Consider the following 20,200-nt stretch of genomic DNA (forward strand, 5'->3'; position numbering starts at 1 on the left):
CAAAAAGCAACAGGACTACAGCGATATGTGAAATATTTCACAACAATTAAGATAACATTTATCCAAATCGGATGCTTAACTATTAAATCAAGATGTTGCCTTTTTCTGTGACGCACAATTCAGAAAAATATTTAGCTACTGTTCATAATAACTCATGGAGGGCATAATAAATCGTAATTGAGCCACTCTAATAGGTATAATACTTGTACTACATCCAAATCCATGTACATTTGTACTATCTATTCATCAGCTGTGGTAGGAATCAAAACAAAGATATTTATACAGCTTGTGAGATAAATGCTATTCATGACTTGCTCCTTATTCATTTCCACTGAGTGATGTTAGGTTTCTTTGGATTGGAGGGGTAAAAAAAAAAAAAAGAGTGAATGGCTTCTTAAGTTCCTTACGCATTCTTCCCACTGTACTCAGAATGGTTCTCAGGGATCTTTCCCAGCCCAACACCCAAAATAAAATCAAAACCGACAAAAACAACAGACCTGAGCCAGGAGAGCAGCCTAGCGAGGGAAATCCACACAGACTACGGTATATTTAGGACACAGGCCACCAGGGCTGATAAGCACTGGGTTCAAAAGACCATGAAGAGCTTGCAAATGACATAGATGTATGCCAGCACCTGAGTTCATTCATAGTTTGTTCATTAAAAAACAGGTGAATAGTTCGGGGGAAACTATTTATGGCAATGAGAAGGCTCAGTCCTACTTTAAAGTGATTACTTGCTGCCACAGCAACGTCATATCAGGTCAGTTTTACTTATGTAGATGATGCCCCCCTCAACCAGATGTTAGTCAATAAGAAGAGTCTCATTCGACCAACATTTGATTGGCTGGTTGGTCGCAGGGAGTGGAGAACCTTACTCAGTCAGTCGGTCACAATCAAAACATTGCTTACATGGCTGGTCCCTGTGGCTATTAGATAGGAATTCCACATGTGTGACTAGAAGTTTGAGCAATGACCGTGAATGCAAAAAATTATTGCAACAATAATTTAAATCATAAATTAGAAATTTAAGCCCTACCAAGTAGCCTACTTGAAATGTAAGTACCACTAAAATATTTGACTTAGAAACAGCTTTCTGAATTCATTCATGTGGTATTTCAGTTTGTAAAATTCTCAATAATGAATTTCAAGAAAAAAACTTTATTTTCCATGCAAAGCATTGAAAAGTTGCACTATTTCAATAAAATATTGATGAGTAAAAAAAATCTCCCCCGCATCCCGCATGGGGTGGTATGTCTTCCTCAAGCTCGGGTTCTCTACCAGAGGCCTGGGAGTTTGAGGGTTCTGTGCAGTGTCTTAGCTGCTCCTAGGACTGCACTCTTCTGGACCGGGGCTTCAGATGTTGTACCTGCCGGAGCCATTCCCCTAGTTTGGGAATCACAGTTCCTAATGCTCCTAAGTCCATGGGGATCACATTGCCTTTTACCTCCCACATCTGTTCTAGGTGTTCTTTTAGCCCTTTATACTTCTACTAGCTAGGGTTAGCTGGGATTGCCACATCTATCAATTCTGGCCTCTTCTGTTCTTTGTCCACCTTTGTCAGTCTGGAATCTAAAGTCCCACATGACCTTTGAAGACTGAACATTTTAGAGCAGACAAACATGTTTTGGAGTTGTTTCTTTAAATTAAATAGAGTTTTTCATGACTCAACAACAATGTCACATGACAGGTCAGTTTGGCTCCACCCCTCAACTGAAGATTCCATCACATCACATTTTCCTTCTCGTGTCTCACTTTAAGCTTCCACACTATCTCAAAATCAATACAGATGAGTCTTAAAGTGTTTGCCGCAGATGTCTGCAGGAGCTTCCAGCATCATTCCTTCCATTTTTGTCTTTGTGCACCATCATTATTTTGAACTCTGCGTAATTTGGTAAACACCAGCGCTCCTTTCAGAAAAACATAAACATAATAGTGTTGGAGCTGTTTAAGACATTGGGTTTGGCCTCCAACAACTTTTCTCACCACTAACACCACCTCCACAGTCAGTCAACGACAAGCTTTAGTGTGCTGGGCTTCCTATAGTGACACTGGAGGACCATACGGGAATGAAGGTGAGGAATGACATGCACAGTGAACGGACGATTAAGTCTTGTACATTGGCGTAAGTAAAAAAAAAAAAAAACTAAACCGACATCTCAAGGTGCAAGGCGGTTTGAAGAAATTCAACAAAAACAAAGTACAGAATGCACACTTATGCCACTCCGCACTCTGTACCACAGAGAATTGGGATAAGTTCCCAAGGTCGAAACCATAGGAGCATATAGTAAAGGTTTTATGGGGGAGTGTTTATGGAAGGTGAAGGATCTCTAACGCAAACCATGGAGAATAAACACTAACATATTCTTTAGTTTCCAATCCCAGAGTGGACCAACCCAATACAGCGGGCAGCAACCCTTCACTTTGCAAATATGTCCTTTCTTGTTAAACTGCAAGAATATCGCAGAAAATATATCACAGATTTGTTGTGGTTGTAGAGCTGTTTTTTCCGACAAACAGCCCTATGTTTGCTAGTAATTTCGCCATCCTCACTGTCGTGCTCAACATACTTGCAGCATTTTTTATCTGATTAACTCAACTTTGCTTTATTGTGTACTCCTCTACCATCAAAGCTATTAGTGAATTTTAAGAGCACACTCTGCTGGACTACAAGGCCTCAAACTGCTTCAAACAGCCTTTTACTCTTATAGACTACATTTTGAATTTGAACATACGCCAACTTAATTTCTTTCCACATTCAAATATAGATTTGACAGCCCCATTGCAGGAAGTGTTAATAATTCATATACAGTACTGCTATAGTGTCAGAGTACAATATAAAAAGGTAGCTAAAAGTATTTTAGCTAAAAAGCTAACAGTGATAAAGCTAGCTGATCTATGATCATAAAACTATTTCCATTAATAAATACAAATCTCTGATCTTCATGAAGAAGCACAAGGGAAATAAAATCTTGGACGTTATTGTGTTTCGTTGACATTTTGCTGTATTATTGAATGTCCCCTTGCTCATAATAAGAAGTATACCAAACTTCAAGTAGCATTAACTTGCTAACTTTGTCATCATTAGCCGTCTTTAAAAGGTGCAGCACCTCATCGAGTAATGGTTTGGTTTGTATTTTTTATATAGAGCTTTTCTAGTCTTGATGACCACTCCAAGCGCTTTACAGTACAGTTTGCCATTCACACATATTCATACAGTGCATCTATTAGCAGCACTTTTTTTTTTGTTCTATTAGGGGCAATCCGTTCAGCATCTTGCCCAAGGACACTTCGGCATGCAGATGGAGAAGACTGGGGATCAAACTGCTGACCTTTTGTTGGAGGAAGACCGCTCTACCCCTCAGCCACAGCCACAGCCACCATGGTTAATGGTCTGTATTTATATAGTGCTCTTCTAGTCTTGATGACCACTCCAGGCCATTTAATTTTTTTATATTCACCCATTTAGACACACATTCATTCAGTACATCTATGTGCACCACTTTCTCTATGAGAAGAGGCAATTTGGGGTTCAGTATCTTGCTCAAGGACACTTCGGCATGCGGACTAGGGAAGAGTGGGATCAAACCGCAGACCTTCTGGTTAAAGGACGACCGTTCTAACCCGCCTCAAGTAAAATGAGCTGGTCCTGTTGAGTCTATAAAAACAACAAACAAAATAATGGTTTGGCTGATGGATCACAATCGGTCCTCAGTGCAGCCTGGATGCATTTACACCATGTGGTTAACTTCTGTTTAATTTTATCATGATCATGCAAAATACACTTTAATGCCAGGTGTGAATGGGGTATACATTTAGTTTCTTTTGTATTCTAATTAAATCATGATTAAAATAACACTAGAAAGTTTGGTGTTTGTATTTATACTAAAAAAATGTTGTTTAACTTTTACTTATTAATTAATGTTACAAATTTTTGACTCTCTTAATATTTTTTTACTGGCTTTTGTCAGTTTTGGTCCATAGTTTCCATTTCAGGCATGTGCATCGGATCATATTATAGTCGAAGATGTGTAAGAGCTGCTGGGATATAAAGATTGCAACACCACCCCTGCAAAATCTGCTGAATATGAGTTAATGCTGGAGGTACTGTAAAAAGAAAACTACTGGTCATTATAGCACTTACTCAGCTTTGAAGATAATTGACTTTAAAGTAAGTCATTACCTGCTCCTAAAATAAATCCTAAAATGAGAGCAAAATCTGATTTGGTAGCAAAAAATAATTAGCGTCTTTGGCTTCAATTATTTTTCTCTGAGAACAGCTTTTCTATTATTTTATAATGACTCTCTTGGGTGAGATTTGTCATGCAGAAAGAAGAAAACAAAATGCAGAAGGATGCAGTAAGGGCCTTTGGTTGCTATTCTGAATCACAGTCAGCCTCAGGTTGGTCAAGCTTCCAGCCATGGTTTTTGTCTTTAGGTCCCTGTAATTGCAGCCAACTCTCAGCCAGGAGGTCCGGCTTCAGTCCTTCCATTCATAAAGCTCAAAGTGCCTCTTAGTGGCGTATTTGGTTTATTAAAACGTAAAATCTAAGCCACCGTCACTTCCCAGTTCAAACACTATCTTTAGCTCCTGCTTTCCACTCTCCCTCAATTATTCTCCCTTTTCTCTCAGGCACCATGGCATCCTCAAATCTCTGGGTCAAATGGACAAAGACAGTGCAAAAACAGAAAATATAAAAATCAAGATGAAAATACAGAATTTCACAAGGGTTAGGGTTAGGTCACAAGTTACAGATCAGCCACTAAAAGGACCTTGTTGGGAGACAATTTCCACAGTCATGAATGAACTCTGCACCTCGATTTTTGCGATAATATTTAGAAAGAAACAAATCTAGAACTTTTGTGTCAACTGGGTAACTCCATCTGCTCATGAGAATAAAGAGATAGAAAGTCCAGCAACAGCTAACAGACCTTTGTGGTGAGACTGTTTCCTCAATCACTGTTTCCATGGACAAGAATAAACCGTCAACTACCGTTCAGTACTAGCCAACCTGATAATTATCTGTTGATAGATGCTAATCACAACAACACACTGCGGTAAAAGAAATGCCAAGTATATAAAGTATTTTTAGGGCTATAGTCTACCAAAGAAAATCCTGGCCGACTGAAATCATACCTTCTCTTCGTCCAGTGAACTGAGTTCACTCCTAATAGCCTTATTCATCAATGAATCATGAATAGCGTAAATCCAATCCAATTTGTCAGTGTCTTCTATGTGTGTGACACCGCTTTTTCACAAGGAGATATTTGTTCTCTTTTCATTTTTGCGTCTGTCGCGCGTTAGAAGCTTAATCAACCCCCCCACTCGCTCGTCATGAACACAGAGGGGGATCCCCTATGTCTACATAAGTTTAACTTAGACCTTGCATTACACCTAGCAGTCTCATTCATGACTTGGGCAAGTCACAAGTTGTGAAAACGGGGAGGGTAGTTAGTCTGTAACTTCCACTGCCGAAAAGACTATTTATATAGCACTTTTCTGACCAATAGGAATTTTGGTCAAAGGGAAAGCTCTATAAACCCACAGTGAGCTTTAGGCAATTCAGAAAAGGGGCTGAGAGTTAGGCACTAGCTGGTGAACAGATAGTGTAAAATTTAACCAAAACACAACGAAAAAGGTAGAATATTTTCAAACTTCCTTTCATGAGGTGTCTCACAAATACAATACAAACACTTGAAAAATGATTAACAACTATGTAAAATTTCCGTCCATTGATGACCAAGGAGCAAAACAACTTTAATTCAGGATTTTTTTTGCTTATACATACTATACATATCAAGACAACGTGTAAAACAGAGAACATGTTGGGGGACAAACCCCTGTCATCACCAGTGTTAATTAAAGCCACTGAAGGAGCATTAAGTCATGTCTGGAGAGCAGCGGTGGAATGTTAAGATGTTTGGAGGGGCAAAACAATGGTTACAGCAGACCCTTTCCTGTAATACCACCCACCCTGCCATCAGGCCACGTGTGAAAAGAGACTGAGGACCACTCCATATCACTCCATCAGTTCTGCTTTCCCATACGTCTCCACTCCTAATTACATGTTTATGCACTCTGACTGCTTTTTGCCGTGAGCAGCGTGAGCTTATCCAGTAACAGCATGTGAATCTAAGTGAGCGTTTACATTTAAGCTACCAGTGGCCAGATTTAGATAGAGAGGCATTAATTTTGACACACCAAAAAAGAAAAGAAAAGATCCAAATGAAATAAAAGGCAGCCACGAACACAATGCGGTCACAGCCACTTTCATAGTGAGATGCAGTGGCATATCTGCAGCTTAGAAAGTTGTTAAATGTCGACTCCACCCCCCACAATACTCTGTCATTTAATTCAAAGAGTTTACCAAAGATGCCCACAGCTCACTGAGTGCTCATCTGTGGCTGCTGAGACGTTGGCAATTTAAAAGATATGGCCTAAGGGAAGGAAAGGGAAGGCTCTTCCCAAACCAGAGCTCTATTACAAAGTGGAACAATTCGGACTGTTATTTACTGTATATGTGTTAAATCAACATTTGATCGTAAATTCAACCGTCAAGATTTATACAACTGTCAAATGTCACTTTTCTCTTTTTGTGTTTTTCTCATTATTCCTTAATTCTTAGCTGGTTTTTTTCAGCTTTTTGGGTTTTTTTTTAAAGTCTCAAGGATAAAAACTCAGTTTTCTGGTGAGAAACATAAAAGTTTCTCCACTATCATTCATCCAAACTTCACCAAACGTAGTGTATACCATGTAAGGCTACATAAGGCTACCGGATTTCTCAATTTCACCTTTCGAGTGTGCTACACCAAAAAAACAAAATAATAAACATGACAAAGTTATAAGCAGATAATCCATATCTCTCATAATGAGTAATTCATTTTGATTAGGAGCGCTAAAAACTGACTTAGTTCCGAACATTAAATTTGGCAGACTATGTGCTTTGCATTGTCAAAAACTGTTGCGATAGCGCCACCGTGTGGTCAGATATTGTTTTCTTTGATTGATACTTTGATGTCCCTTGATTTAACTACGATAACGTTCTTTTTTTATGCATCAGTTGTTAATGGCAACAGCAAATGTAATGAAATGCTTATTCTTCAGAAAATGCAGAAGTTCTAGTTGTAGCATCTTAATTCTGGCTGGTATTGAAAAACACAAATGTAAGGCCTCAAGCAGAAGGATTTCCGAATCCTCAACTGCTATTACACTGTGAATCTGAGTGCAGACCTGCAGCTTCTCACAGCAAAAAGAGCAAAACCTCACTTCTGCCTCCCAGTGTCTTCAAGCTGAACTGTGGTTGACAAAAATCACAAAGACAATCCACACACATAAACCTGCCATCATTATGATTTAAGACTTTACTATGCAAATATTTTATTATATTTAATATAGAGCTGGTGGCAAGTTCAGAAATACATCTTAATTGGTGAACACTGCCTGCTGTCTTTCAAACCCAAAATTGACCTACAGTTTCTTTGAAAAAGAGATTCTAACACTTTCAGGTATCTATTTAAAGCTAAGTTTAAACTCAGATTTAACCAAAATTGAGTGAAAATAGTCATCTGGTACATATAGTCCACCACAGCCTGCCTGTTGCACGGTCTTCAGACTGGAGGAAAATATTGTCACACTCACACAGTCTTTACTTTTCCAGAAAAACAACCTGTCACAAGCCACATGGTCAATTACTTTATGTCTTTAGACTACACAAACAACTTCTGTATGTTTGAGCAGCTAAAAATACTAAAAAAGGGACAGTAGCACTGTCAGTTTAAGCAATCTGACTCATATATAAAAAGCGCAGAGATCAAAGTGTAGGATGCAAGACTGAATAAACTAGGCTAACTTTGAGAACTGCACAAACTGTCTGCCACAATCTCAACTATTTATCATCTGAAAGAGATAAATCATGAAATTAACTTGTCTGTAAAATGTCACCAAACAGAATCTGACAAGAGTCTCCTCACGGCTGCTCTCTGCACACAGAATGAAGCAGAAGAGGGCAGGGAGGAGAAGGGAGGACCATCACCCTGAAGTGACTTGCCTCCTGAGGACATGGCACCCATCATTAAAAGATGACATCAGAGCAGGGAGGGCCTTCCACGTGAGGTAGACCCTTCAAGATACTGGAGAGTGGTTCAGTATAAATACCTTGAGCCCAGTGCCCTGGGAAGCAGCAGCTGCCACTCAGACTGACAGACTCCACAACCAAGGATATAACAGCAAGGCACTCGGACAGCAGGCCCCCGACCCCCCCCAACTGTTTCTTTGGAGCGTAAACCTACACGGTAAGATGGCTTTTTGTGTTTGATTTCAGGTTAGTGCAGTGAAAGGAGATCCCAGCTGCAGCCAGGCTCTCACTGAGGAGAGGGCCAGTGGTAGAGCACTGCCGGTTGATGGAATTACAAGTGTAATGAGCCATGTGCTATGGCTGAGTTTACACTGAGAGAAAATAAGATAACAATGCTTCTGCTGCGACAAAAAAAACACTTTTGACAAAAGGTGTAGCTGTAGCTGCTCAGAACTGCATGAGTATGACCATTATTTTCAGCCATGTCCTCATTTTGCATCACTTTCAAGAATATGAGAAATGCAGTGACACATGGGCTAAGCAGCTCTGATATTATCATTCACGCTCCTTTAATTGTCATTTGAGGCCAACATCACTGCTCCTCCTCATAGTTGGATTTTGTCTTTGCAGGTTTGGCTTCACAAGATGGATCTGAGGGTAACAAGCGTTCTCCTCGTCCTCCTGGCTTTGGCCGCGGCAACCCCTGAAAGGTACCACCACGTGCCGAGAGTGAACAAGGGTCCCTACCCCGTCAAGAGCCATGGTGAGTCAAGTGTGTCTGTTCAACCAATAATTGTTCAGGTTAAATCAAGTTAGAACAATGCAGGTACACTAGTAGTAAGATAGATACTTTCATTTATACAAACAGAGATGGTTCAAATTTAACTGGGGTCAATTGGAAGGATAAGAAATCCTGTATATTTTCTTTACTTTTAGTTAAATAATTAAACTCCTTCCAAATACATTGTTTAATTCAAAATCACTGCTTGTAGAGTGCATCAGCTCCATAACCCATCAGGTTTTGTTTAAATATTCAAATAAATCTCAATGAATGAAATAATAAAAGTGACACTTAAGATTAAGATGCTGACAAGAAAGACAGCAGGTACACACCAAAGATGTTCTACAACAGTCAACAAATGAAATATAGTTATAGCCTTCTTTTGAATAATATTTTGTGTAAAGCACCTTACATAGAAGAAATGCAGCTCAAAGTGCTTTACATGCAATATGGATGAAAACAGAAACATGTTAAAATGTAATTCAAAAAATACTAGTAACTCACTCTCCATGAAATGACTTAACAATCGCAGAAAAAAGTCCCATTACACCCATAGCCTGAATCCCTAATCTGAAAATGTGAACCTCCAACAAGGAAAACAAGGCATTTCTGTTAATTAACTGTAAATTCAAGTCATCATGACACTTATCATCATCATTATCATCACCACTCCTCTGACCTTGTGCTCAAATTCAGTCTTATGTATCTTGGCAAGAAATTAGAGGCCCCTCCCTCATCAACTGTCAGCAAGGTGCACACCCAGCAGGTCCCTCCCAGTGTCTCATAGGCTGAGAGTAGAAGGATTCGGTTGAACTGCTGAACTGCTGTGAATGTGTCGATTTGTATATAACTGAGAGGGCAGGACTAGCTATAAAAGTGCACTTGTGCCCTGGATAAATAATAGTTTAAGAAGGAATTTGTCATTTGTAATAAAAAATAAACTTTGGTCATGGTGTAACACTGTATTTTATAACCCAATTAAAAAAATATTCAAATTTTACATTAAAGGGTTGAGAATGTATTTCTCCAGCTTTGCTTTTGAAGAGGTTTTGATGTGGTTTGACTGCTGCCTTTGTGTATAAAAAAGCACAACATTAAGTCGACAATGAGAGCTCAAATCTCTAAGACAGATGTTGCTACCACGTAGCAGGCGCGCCCTAACAAACTGCTTTGTGGTTTTAAAAATCACACCATACAATGAGAATGAATAAAAGATGAAAACAGCACAGAATGCTGAGAAACAACAGTAAATCCAACACACCACAGCAAATTTACTATAACTTCACACTGCAGAGAAAAAAGCAAATTTCTTCCAAAAAAATAGACAAACCAACAAATGAAAAACAAAAAAACTACTCACACTTAACCAAAGTGAGAGTGAAATTTGGTAGAACAATGAGTAGACGTATGGTAGTACTTTGAAGGTTTTGGCTCAGCTTCTGTGGTCAGTATCACCTCCAGGCTGCCAAAAGGTCCAGTTCTGGCCCATTTATTCCCTCATGGGATTTCAGGCACAGCCGTATGTGGTTTGAAAATGACAGCCCTGTCAAAGCAGTTTCCTCGGAAAAACACCATTTCAAAAGAGAGGCCAACACTACTGTTTGAGTCAGGTCTCTTTTGGCAACAATAGCAACTTTGTCACAGATGCTTTTGTGCGTGGTACAAAAATATTAGAATTAATAAATTAGCAACTAAGATTAATTTCAAAAGTTGAAAACTTAAAAAAAATTGAAGACACTGAAAATAAAACGGTCTGATCAGAAAACTTCTTGAATGTCCCAATGTTCCCAATCTGTTAAAACCCTGTGATCCCTCTATTGTAATATATAAGTAAAAGGGAAAAAGGATTGTTCTTATGTTGACTATGGTGCTACATATAAATTTGTGAGCATTAACCTCCAGTAAAATAGGAAATCGACATTATGTACCAGATTTGTGCAAAGACATGCATTCAATTGACCTTGCCCATGAACTTTTCGCTATGTGGCAGGAAATGCATCAAATTAATGTTGACAACTTGACCACCACTACATTCATGGCCATGGGCAGTGCAGGAAATTAAAGGGTGCAGTATCGAACAGGCAAATTAAACTGAAATGCACAGAAGCTGGTGTACTGAGTCTCACGCCAGCAGACTTCAGCAGACTGGTGGTGCTGTGAATACTATCCTGGGAGAAGAAGGAGTCCTGTCCCCACACCCTACACCACAATCATAGGGAGAAGTGTTTTATATCAGTTTGTTGTTTTAGGGAGTAGAGTACCAAACGTTGGGTTATCCAAGGACCAGGGAGTTGTTATGTATAATAAAATTATGTCTAATAAAAATTCAAAAGGTACGTGGAGTCAGATAAATGTTTCAAAAAATGTTCTTGATCATATACACTCCATTTGGGTATTACTAAGTACTATAAGCCTTGCTTCTTGTATGTTTGTAATTTCTATATCTACATACAGTATCATGTAAAAATACTGTGCAATATCCTTTTTTACACTCAAAGCTAATGATTTGGCAAAACAGACTGACAGTTCCAAATCCAATGATAAACTAAATATATCTATCTTAGATGTCCTGCAACATAATCAACTTGTACATCATATTAGCAAAATAATTATATCACATGCATCTATATTTCTATCTTCCCTAGCCGTTGCAGGTGAGCAAGGTCCTCCAGGAGAACCAGGAGAACCAGGCCCAATGGGACCACCTGGATCTCCTGGACAAAGTGGTGTAGGGCATACTGGACCACAAGGCCCACAAGGACCCGCTGGACCCCCTGGCTTCACTCAAGCAGGTAAACCTGGTACCCCTGGTGGCCCTGGAAAACCAGGTGCCCCTGGCATGCCTGGTGACAGAGGTGCAAATGGGGCACCTGGACAAATGGGGCCCAGAGGTGGACCTGGTTCATCTGGAACACCCGGACCTGCTGGACTTTCTTCTGCTGGAAGACCTGGACCAAGTGGTAGTCCTGGAGCAAATGGACAAAGAGGAGAGTCTGGCCTGAAGGGACATCCTGGTATTCCTGGTCTTCCTGGCAACAAAGGAGAGAGAGGTATTGGAGTTCCTGGTGTTCAAGGACAACCAGGCTCAGTTGGACCAATGGGTCCCTCTGGTATGCCAGGGAAACCTGGAGTTGGTAAACCTGGTGCCCCTGGCTATTCTGGTGAGCCTGGCAAGGGTGGCATGCCAGGAAGAGATGGTGCTTCAGGGCCAATGGGTATGACAGGACCAAAGGGTCACACTGGCGCTCCAGGCACAGGAGCATCAGGAAAGCCAGGCCAAAATGGTACCCCAGGTATGAATGGACCTATAGGGCCTAAAGGTCCACAGGGTCCAGCTGGTCAGCCAGGCTCCCCTGGCATGCCAGGTGTTGGCAAAACAGGTGAATCTGGAATTCCAGGCAACAGAGGAGCCCCTGGCACTTCTGGAACCACTGGTCAAAAAGGAGAGCCAGGCCCAACAGGTTTTACTGGTCACCCAGGTTCTACAGGTTCCATAGGCCCAGGTGGTCCACAAGGTTCAAGGGGATTTCAAGGTGAGGCAGGCCCAACAGGACCCAAAGGTGACATTGGTATGGTTGGTGCCCCAGGCCAAAGAGGAACCAAAGGTGATCAAGGAGCTCAAGGTTTCACTGGAAAACCAGGTACCCCTGGAGCAGTAGGCCCTGCAGGAAGTACAGGTCACAATGGTCCACAGGGTCCAAAGGGTTCACAAGGTCATGGTGGTGCTCCAGGACTCCCTGGTTCAAATGGCGCCCCAGGACTTAAAGGACACACAGGTTCCTCAGGAGCACCAGGAAAGAGTGGTGAGAACGGAAGACCAGGACCCATGGGACAATCAGGTCCCTCTGGTCCAGCCGGCCCCTCTGGACTTAAAGGTCATGCAGGTCTTCCCGGCCCACCTGGTCCAGCTGGCTTCACATCTAAGGGCGTTTCTGGTCCTCAGGGTCCACCTGGAAATCCAGGGTCAAGGGGTCATGATGGTCTTCCAGGCGCAGCTGGTCCTCCTGGTCAACCTGGCCAACCAGGAGAGGTGGTCTACCACCATGAGAAGAGCATGCCAGTCAAGTCCCATGAGGTTGTAATGTCTCATGAGATGATGAAGGCACCCATGTCTGCATTCAGTGCTGTGTTGACCAGGGCCTATCCCGAAGCGGCAACTCCTATTCAGTTCAACCAGGTTCTGTACAATGGGGAGCACCATTATGATGCCAACAGTGGTGTATTTACCTGCCAGATTCCCGGCCTCTATTATTTCAGCTATCATGTTCATGTCAATGGTGCAAACGCATTGGTGGCTCTCTACAAAAACGAGGAGCCTATTGTTTTCAGTTACGATGAGTACAACAAGGGCTTCCTGGATCAGATGTCAGGCAGTGCTGTGGTTATGCTGCATCCCGGTGACAGAGTCTATGTACAGGTCCCTGATGAGGAGAGTAATGGTATATTTGCAGCAGATAATGTTCACTGCACTTTCTCTGGGTTCTTGATTGCCTCAACGTGATTTCACAAGTCCAAGTACACCTCAAAACCTTACATACATTGAACTACTCAGAGAAATAGATCAGTTTTCAAGATTCCAATTTGAGATTTTGTATTGAAGAAAAATCTAAACTTTTAACTGCCTCATTCATATATTTACTATTATGAAAAATTCAAATTCATCCCATTTCCCAGTTCATCTTGTGTGTTCCTTGGCAGATTTAGGAATCATGAAACAATATTGGAAGATATCTCAAGTGGTGCTTTACAACTGCCTGTAACATTTACAGTATGTCTTATTTGTGTTTGGTTTTTTTCATGAGTTTTTTTAAATTTCCTGTAATATACATACAAAATACAAACAAAACAGTTGTATTATATGTTATTAGTGATCAGCACATTCTCACAAGCACTGTGACTAGAAAAAACACAGAATGAGAAATTTCAACTGCATATTTTTCAAAACAACTATGTCCCATTGGATGTGTTAAGTTATGTACCACTTACTGATCAATACACAGAATAAAAGTTCTAGTCTGAAAAAGAAAGATCCTCCCTGTGTATTGTGTGTTTTTCTTCCTTATAGTGGGGGTCTTTGACAAGAAGACATCAGTGGTGAGCAATAAACTAAAACAATTGTGTATGCTTTGGAATGAACAGCATACCTTTGAATGCAGATGTGTTGTAATTGTGGTCAATGGCAGCGACCATGTCCTTCCAAAAGTCGGAATTCACCTCATTTCCTCGCTGTTAACAGGAATATATAGTTAGATTTTAATATGTTTTTCCAAGTGGAAATATCAAACATTAATATGAAGCCACACAGTCTAAATTATAAAGTACCTTGTGCAGCATGTCCACAACTCTTCCACAGAGAAGAGCCCCAGGTAGATCAAAGTAGTTGTCATAGAAATAGTACTTTGCTGCAAAGAGCAAAATAGATAAGTAAATCAATGAAATCCAGTGAAAGGTGAAGTAAAAAAAAATCCCAGATAACACACATTAGCTGACATAAGAGCCAACAGCACACAGCTATAGGTATTAAAGAAGGATATAAAAATACCAGATCTGGTGAAGGAGGTATTGAGGCTGTTGAAGTGCTTCCACTCCCGTTTAGGACCATAATGTTTGATTATCTCTTCTATGCTGAGGTCATTGGTTCCATGTGTCGCTCTGATCAAACAAGAAATAAAACTGTTATCGCACTCAATCAGTGAAAACAATGAGAACCTGTACAAAGAGAGAAAAGCAACCTACCGCAAGACAGTTCCATCTTCAGCCAACTTCACAAGGTTTCCATCCTCCAGATCCACCACTAGTCCTTTAAAACTAGACACAAAAGTTAGGAAACTATAAAGACAGGAATCCATATCACCACTGTTGTCCTGTATTTAGCATGGAACAAAAATATTTACTATATTTGATATAGTCTTGCAAAAATGCCAGACAATATCACCTCATTGCCTTTAAGATTCCGTCAAACTAAACGACTTGACGAGATGAAATTATTATTTAGATGAAATTTAAAGGTTCACAAGCCCAAGGGTCAGGGACCACTGGACCATCAGTAGGTTCTAGATGTGTGCAGCCTAGCTTAGCACAAAACTGAAAGCATGGAGAAACTGCTGGTCAACAGGCAACTCAGACAGAGAAAAGCCTCCAAAACCAACTCTAAACTAAATCACGTCAAATCTGCATGATGTGGTTTAGTGTCACATAAACCCTAAAACTATTTATTATATAAAAAAATATATAAATTACTTACAAACAAAATAATAAAATCCATATTTCATCATCTCATCAGTGTTGGCATTGTTGCCTGGCCTATAATTAGAGCATTAACCATTGTATCTCTTTTTTAAGGCTGACTCACTGATTGCAGTTTTGGCTGATTCCCATTTCCTTTCTTTATAAGATCTATAATTGACAGCATACACAAAGATTTTTGTAACTTTGCTTTAATGTAAACATTAACTGTATCATGGGCTATTAAAATAACTTTTTACATTTTCTCCAAAGCTGCACAATGTTACAGGAACGTCACTCAAGACAAAACGAGTTACAAGTTACAGGACAGAGCTTTTTTATACAGATTAAGAACACAAATAAAAACAAATGGCATAAAAAAAAATGTAACCTATATCCTCAAGAACTTATAATAGCTGGTTATCTGCTGCCCCTTGATTTCAATAATTTAACAGCTTTGGTCTTTTCATTACTGGTGACAGAGCAAAAAAAGACACCTGGCTCATGCTCTGCTCTCTCACTAGCTTTAGTGTCTTTGAAGAACCCCAACATTAGTGTCACTTGAAGCAATATTTTTAATTCCAGGTGATTAACTTTTGCTGATAAATCAAAGGTCAACAAAAAATATTCATGATATTTCCAAAAATAATCGAGCGACAAAGGCTATATTGATTCAGAAAATGATTCCACATTATATTATGTCATATGATAAGTGACGTCATTAAGATGTGACACTGAAGTCAAAATATATATAACCTATAGGACTATAGAAATGACCCAAAGCTCAAAAATGCATTTATAATCATATGGTAGGAAAGACATCATCCTGATGTCACTATGTAGTCAGAAAGTGATATAGTAGGTGTAGTAATGCATTAACATTTGCAAACAATAAGACCTAGAGTTTATTTAGCATAACCAAATGGGGCATTTCAATGATATGGTGTAAATGATGCCACGATGATGGGAAATGTCATTATTATTTTAACAATAGAATTATTAAATAATAATCATAAAAATTACTATCATGATTATGATTCATATTATTATTCATGCATCCATCCACCTAATGTTTTTCATTAAGTTTGACATTAAGCTGTGGAGGAACAGCCACAGTCACATTCAATGTGACTGTGGCTGTTCCTCCACAGCTTAATATGGCTGCATATGTATTAGATATTAGGAGATTTCAAAGAGACGGAATCCAATGTTATTGCTTTAGACGTGGGTATTATATGAATAAAGTTTTTATATCCCTGAAAGAGAAACATTAAGGTATTAATTAGAGCTTTTTACATCATACTTCCCCTCTAGGCTGTGGAAACTGCTGCTGCTGACTCACCAGAAGTCCCATGTAGCAGGGGTTAGGTTCAGCAGGTCCTTGTCATAGCCTTTATGCTCCACTAGATACCTGGCAAAGCTCTCATAGATGAGCTGCAAACACATACAAGAAATAACATCAGATTGAGTATTAAGCAAATTACATGAAAAATATAAGTTCTTGTTCCAACCAAAGCCGATGCTGGATGATTTCTCCTTATCATTTCCTTATTAATTTCTTTGACACTAAATGTTGACAGTGCACATCTTTCAAAATTCATTAACGCTTTTTTTACTCAAACTTCTTTCTAGGTGTGATAATTGCGACATCACAGACACGCTGCAATACATAGTAAACAGTAGAGAGAAAGCACCATGGAGGGCAGTGACTGTGCTATGGCATCTTTTACTTGAGTCTCTTCAAACTCAACACCGATGGAAGAATGTTGGAGTGCTCCTCAAACGGTTGGAATTTGAGGAGTAACAGAAGTTACCGACAGAAGTGACAAACCTTCATTGCTTCTGGGATGTATGAAAGTGGATATAAATGTGTGTATCCACCCGGTGTCATGTTTACATCACTGCTGATTGGAGCTGGAGCTGTTAAATAGCTTATTATTAAAAAATTGATTGTACCATTTCACACTGAAAACAACATCCAGATGTTAGTGGGAGTTAGTGGGTTTTATGTCTAAAGATGTTTTCTGTCATTTTAACTAGTTCTTACTAAACTGATGTATGTTTAAGTCTTCATGTTTCTGAGAAGTTTGATTATAATTAGTTATTTGATGCTGTAAAAATGGGGTGAGACATCATCATTGACATCAGAGACTGACTGTTGATTGGTCGGGCAGAAGTACACACGGAACCTTGATACCGAGGCTGCACTCCACGATCACTACTGCACAGACTGCATTCTCGTAATCCTCGGAGGATCCAAGAGTTATCAAGTCTTCGTTCCAACTTCTGTGTGTTCATGTGCTTTCAAGTCAGAATGTGGAAAAACATTGACACTGTGAACAACATGTGTTGTATTTATGTGTTAGAGCGTTTATACAACACCTTGACATTTCCTTCCAAAAAATATATAGTGTATAGGTGTATATTAGGGGATTTTGAGAGATGGACATACAGTTTGGACTTTGTATTAAAAGCCCTCTATTTAGAGCTGATTGTAAAATTATGTTAATTGGTTTATGGGTGATGATATCAGTAACTTGTAAACACGTATACCAACATTTTCGCAGCTTTTCCAAGTTGTTGTTCCAACTTGAGATGGCATTCACGTGAATTTACCTCGGCGGGAAGACATTTCTCTGATTATTCCGACACCACATGAATGCACAGTCTGGCCCTGAATGACATCGCCAGCACAAGATGGCAGCACCCGTGTCCAGGATATGTTGGCCTCATTTTTGTCCAGTGGGAGGAAGTGGAGACAGGTCAACCATCTTTACCTGCAGTCACTAGACATCACACGCTGCCATCTGATTTGTGGAGATTTTGATTTCATCAAGTTATATACATTTTTGACTCCCATTAAATTAGTATTTATTTTTGCAATATGCATTGACCCTTGCTTGAGTTTTATGAGAAATATTTAGTATCAATTAAATCAAAGAAATGGTATCAGCAGTAGTAAACAATGAGATCCCTGCAGTGCATTAACTGGACTATACATGGGACATGAGAGAGCATGAGTGAACTCCAGGTGAGATGAGACTGCCCATCATGATGCTGAGCTGTGGTTCAGTCTCTTTATGTACGATCACGGTGGATGGTGATGTGAGAAGCTGCTGGCTGCCAATAGGCCTCGGAGGGGGGGGGGAAGGTTTGAAGACATGGACTGTGAAAGAGCATCAACCTGTGAGTCACGCAGAGAGACTGCAGCATCAGTCCGCGCACACACGCATCTGTCTACATGCGACCACCGACCGACCCACAACAACACGCGTTCCCACCGTGTCCGTTCATCACGGGCCACACTGAGGTGACGAGCGGCCGCCGAGCCTATCGACAACTCGGAGCTATTTTTAATTCAGATGTGTTGCGGCGGATCGAAGCGGCACTGCCACCGCATGACTGTCGCTATCACGCACACACACACGCACACTCACCCTGGAGGTCTCCTTCAGATGGTAGCGGCAGAGCGTGTGGTCCAGGTCGAAGCCGATCACATCGCAGTCCGACAGGCTGAAGTATTCGCTCATTGTAGCTGGAGCTGCAGGACGCTAGTGCACACACATGAACTCGTGCACGGCAGCACCACACTACCGATGAGTCAATGTCACCGCCTGGGTGAGAGAATGGGGCTGCGCTGTGCACGCGCTGTGCCCACGCTCAGTCCTCGCTCACCGTGGCGCGGAAAGAATCCCCCCGTGCCGGTTCCCTCTCAGCCAGCACCGACCACCACTGAGCGGCGATCGTCAATGAGTTGTCCGCTCGGCGCCAAGAGCTGAAGCTCGTGTGCGCCAGGAGGAGGCGGTAGAGAGGCGACAGGCGAGTGCGTACAGTGCTTCCGGGTGTGCAACGAAACCGTAATGCTCCGTATAGGTGCGCAAAGGGAATTTGTAAAGCGCATTCGGATTTTTCAGGGCCGGTTAAAACTTTGGGAAGCAAGCATTAGCCACTAGGCCCCTGATAACCCCCCTGTACCTAATATCTTGTGTACAAGGTGTAAAGTCTTTTTTGGTATGAAAATGCTACATTTTTTTAATAACTCTGACTAAATGTGTTTGTGAATTGGGATTACATTTACCTGGTATTAATACATGGCTGCATCCGAAATCACCTACTCATTCATTACCCTTCTATGTAGAGGTATATATGGCTTGGAGATGGTCTTATAGCCTTTACCTTTAACATGCTTGTCTATAATTTTCTTTCTAACCTCCCGAGACAACTCTCTCTCCTTTGCTTTCTGTGGTCCATGTTCAGTGTGGTACGCACCATGATACCAGCACAGTGACTACTTTCCACCCTTTAAATAGGCAGACTGACTGATTACAAGTTTGAAGACACCTGCGATGCTAATTAGAGGACACACCTTAGTTTAACCATGTCCCTATGGTCAAATGATTTTCAATCTTTTCTAGGGGTACCATCATTTTTGTCCAGGCCATTTTCATTAGTTCGTTTTTTTTAAATGATTCTGTTGAACCACAACTCAAAAGCAATGTCTGATTTTCATTAATTAATTTTCAGTACATTTTTATTTATTATTACTTTTGTCAGTTTCAAGTTATTTCAGTGACCATTGTGGGTTTTTCTTTCTTTAACAGAAGGGTACCAACAATTTTGTCCACGTGTGTATGTCTATGAAGCTATGTTGTTGTGTTTTCTTGGTTTTCTGTTGGTCTTAAGCATTAAAGACCACCCACAGGTGTCATCAATAGAGTTCAACTGCGTAAAAAATCTAATTCATTTTCTAAATAGAGCTTTTGATTATCAGCCATAACATTGTTACCATCCAATGTAGATTTAGCAGAAGCAACGAGATTGTGAAACAACATTATATGCCACAAGTATGTATGATATCAACTGGGTTTTAAGAAAAAGGTATTTCATTTGCAATGTCAAGAAGAAGAACTGCACTTGCCTCAATGCTCAGTGTCTCTAAGTGGTGGAGCTTGCTGTTACCATGGAAATGTATACCGCAACCGTGAAAATCGTGTCGGCTACGATTGGATCGTTCAGCGTTACTACATTAGGTTACTATACTACACACTATATGAAACCCTAAACATTCAATATATTGCAGAACTACACTAACAACAATGTTAAATTAAAGAAGAAGCTCACT

At 40.4% G+C, this 20,200-nt stretch overlaps 2 protein-coding genes across 2 annotated transcripts in view; one reads left to right on the plus strand and one right to left on the minus strand.

Annotated features, from left to right (window-relative positions):
- Positions 1–18,901, minus strand: part of nt5dc1 (5'-nucleotidase domain containing 1) — a 54,833-nt gene extending 35,932 nt beyond the window's left edge. Inside the window, exons 1-6 of the mRNA XM_034579249.1 lie at positions 18,516–18,901; positions 16,421–16,512; positions 14,590–14,661; positions 14,396–14,505; positions 14,176–14,255; positions 13,998–14,079 (exon numbers count right to left, since the gene is read on the minus strand). Coding sequence (XP_034435140.1) covers positions 13,998–14,079; positions 14,176–14,255; positions 14,396–14,505; positions 14,590–14,661; positions 16,421–16,512; positions 18,516–18,608 — 529 coding nt within the window. The 5' untranslated portion in view covers positions 18,609–18,901. The remainder of the gene's footprint in view (positions 1–13,997; positions 14,080–14,175; positions 14,256–14,395; positions 14,506–14,589; positions 14,662–16,420; positions 16,513–18,515) is intronic.
- On the plus strand, positions 8,046–13,880 carry col10a1b (collagen, type X, alpha 1b). The gene is made up of 3 exons (XM_034579248.1): positions 8,046–8,289; positions 8,703–8,835; positions 11,499–13,880. The coding sequence occupies exons 2-3, from the start codon at positions 8,718–8,720 to the stop codon at positions 13,352–13,354; spliced, it is 1,974 nt and encodes a 657-aa protein (XP_034435139.1). The 5' UTR covers positions 8,046–8,289; positions 8,703–8,717; the 3' UTR covers positions 13,355–13,880.
- Positions 18,902–20,200: the final 1,299 nt, after the last annotated feature.

The sequence above is a fragment of the Hippoglossus hippoglossus genome, chromosome 24 (genome assembly GCF_009819705.1).
Source record: "Hippoglossus hippoglossus isolate fHipHip1 chromosome 24, fHipHip1.pri, whole genome shotgun sequence".
NCBI classification, from domain to species: Eukaryota; Metazoa; Chordata; class Actinopteri; order Pleuronectiformes; family Pleuronectidae; genus Hippoglossus; species Hippoglossus hippoglossus.

What these genes read in the sequence shown, in the direction of transcription:
- col10a1b (XM_034579248.1), top strand. Translation starts at nt 8,718, where the DNA reads ATGGATCTGAGGGTAACAAGCGTTCTCCTCGTCCTCCTGGCTTTGGCC. An exon ending in CTACCCCGTCAAGAGCCATG is followed by an intron (nt 8,836 to 11,498) that starts GTGAGTCAAGTG and finishes TATCTTCCCTAG; the next exon opens with CCGTTGCAGGTGAGCAAGGT.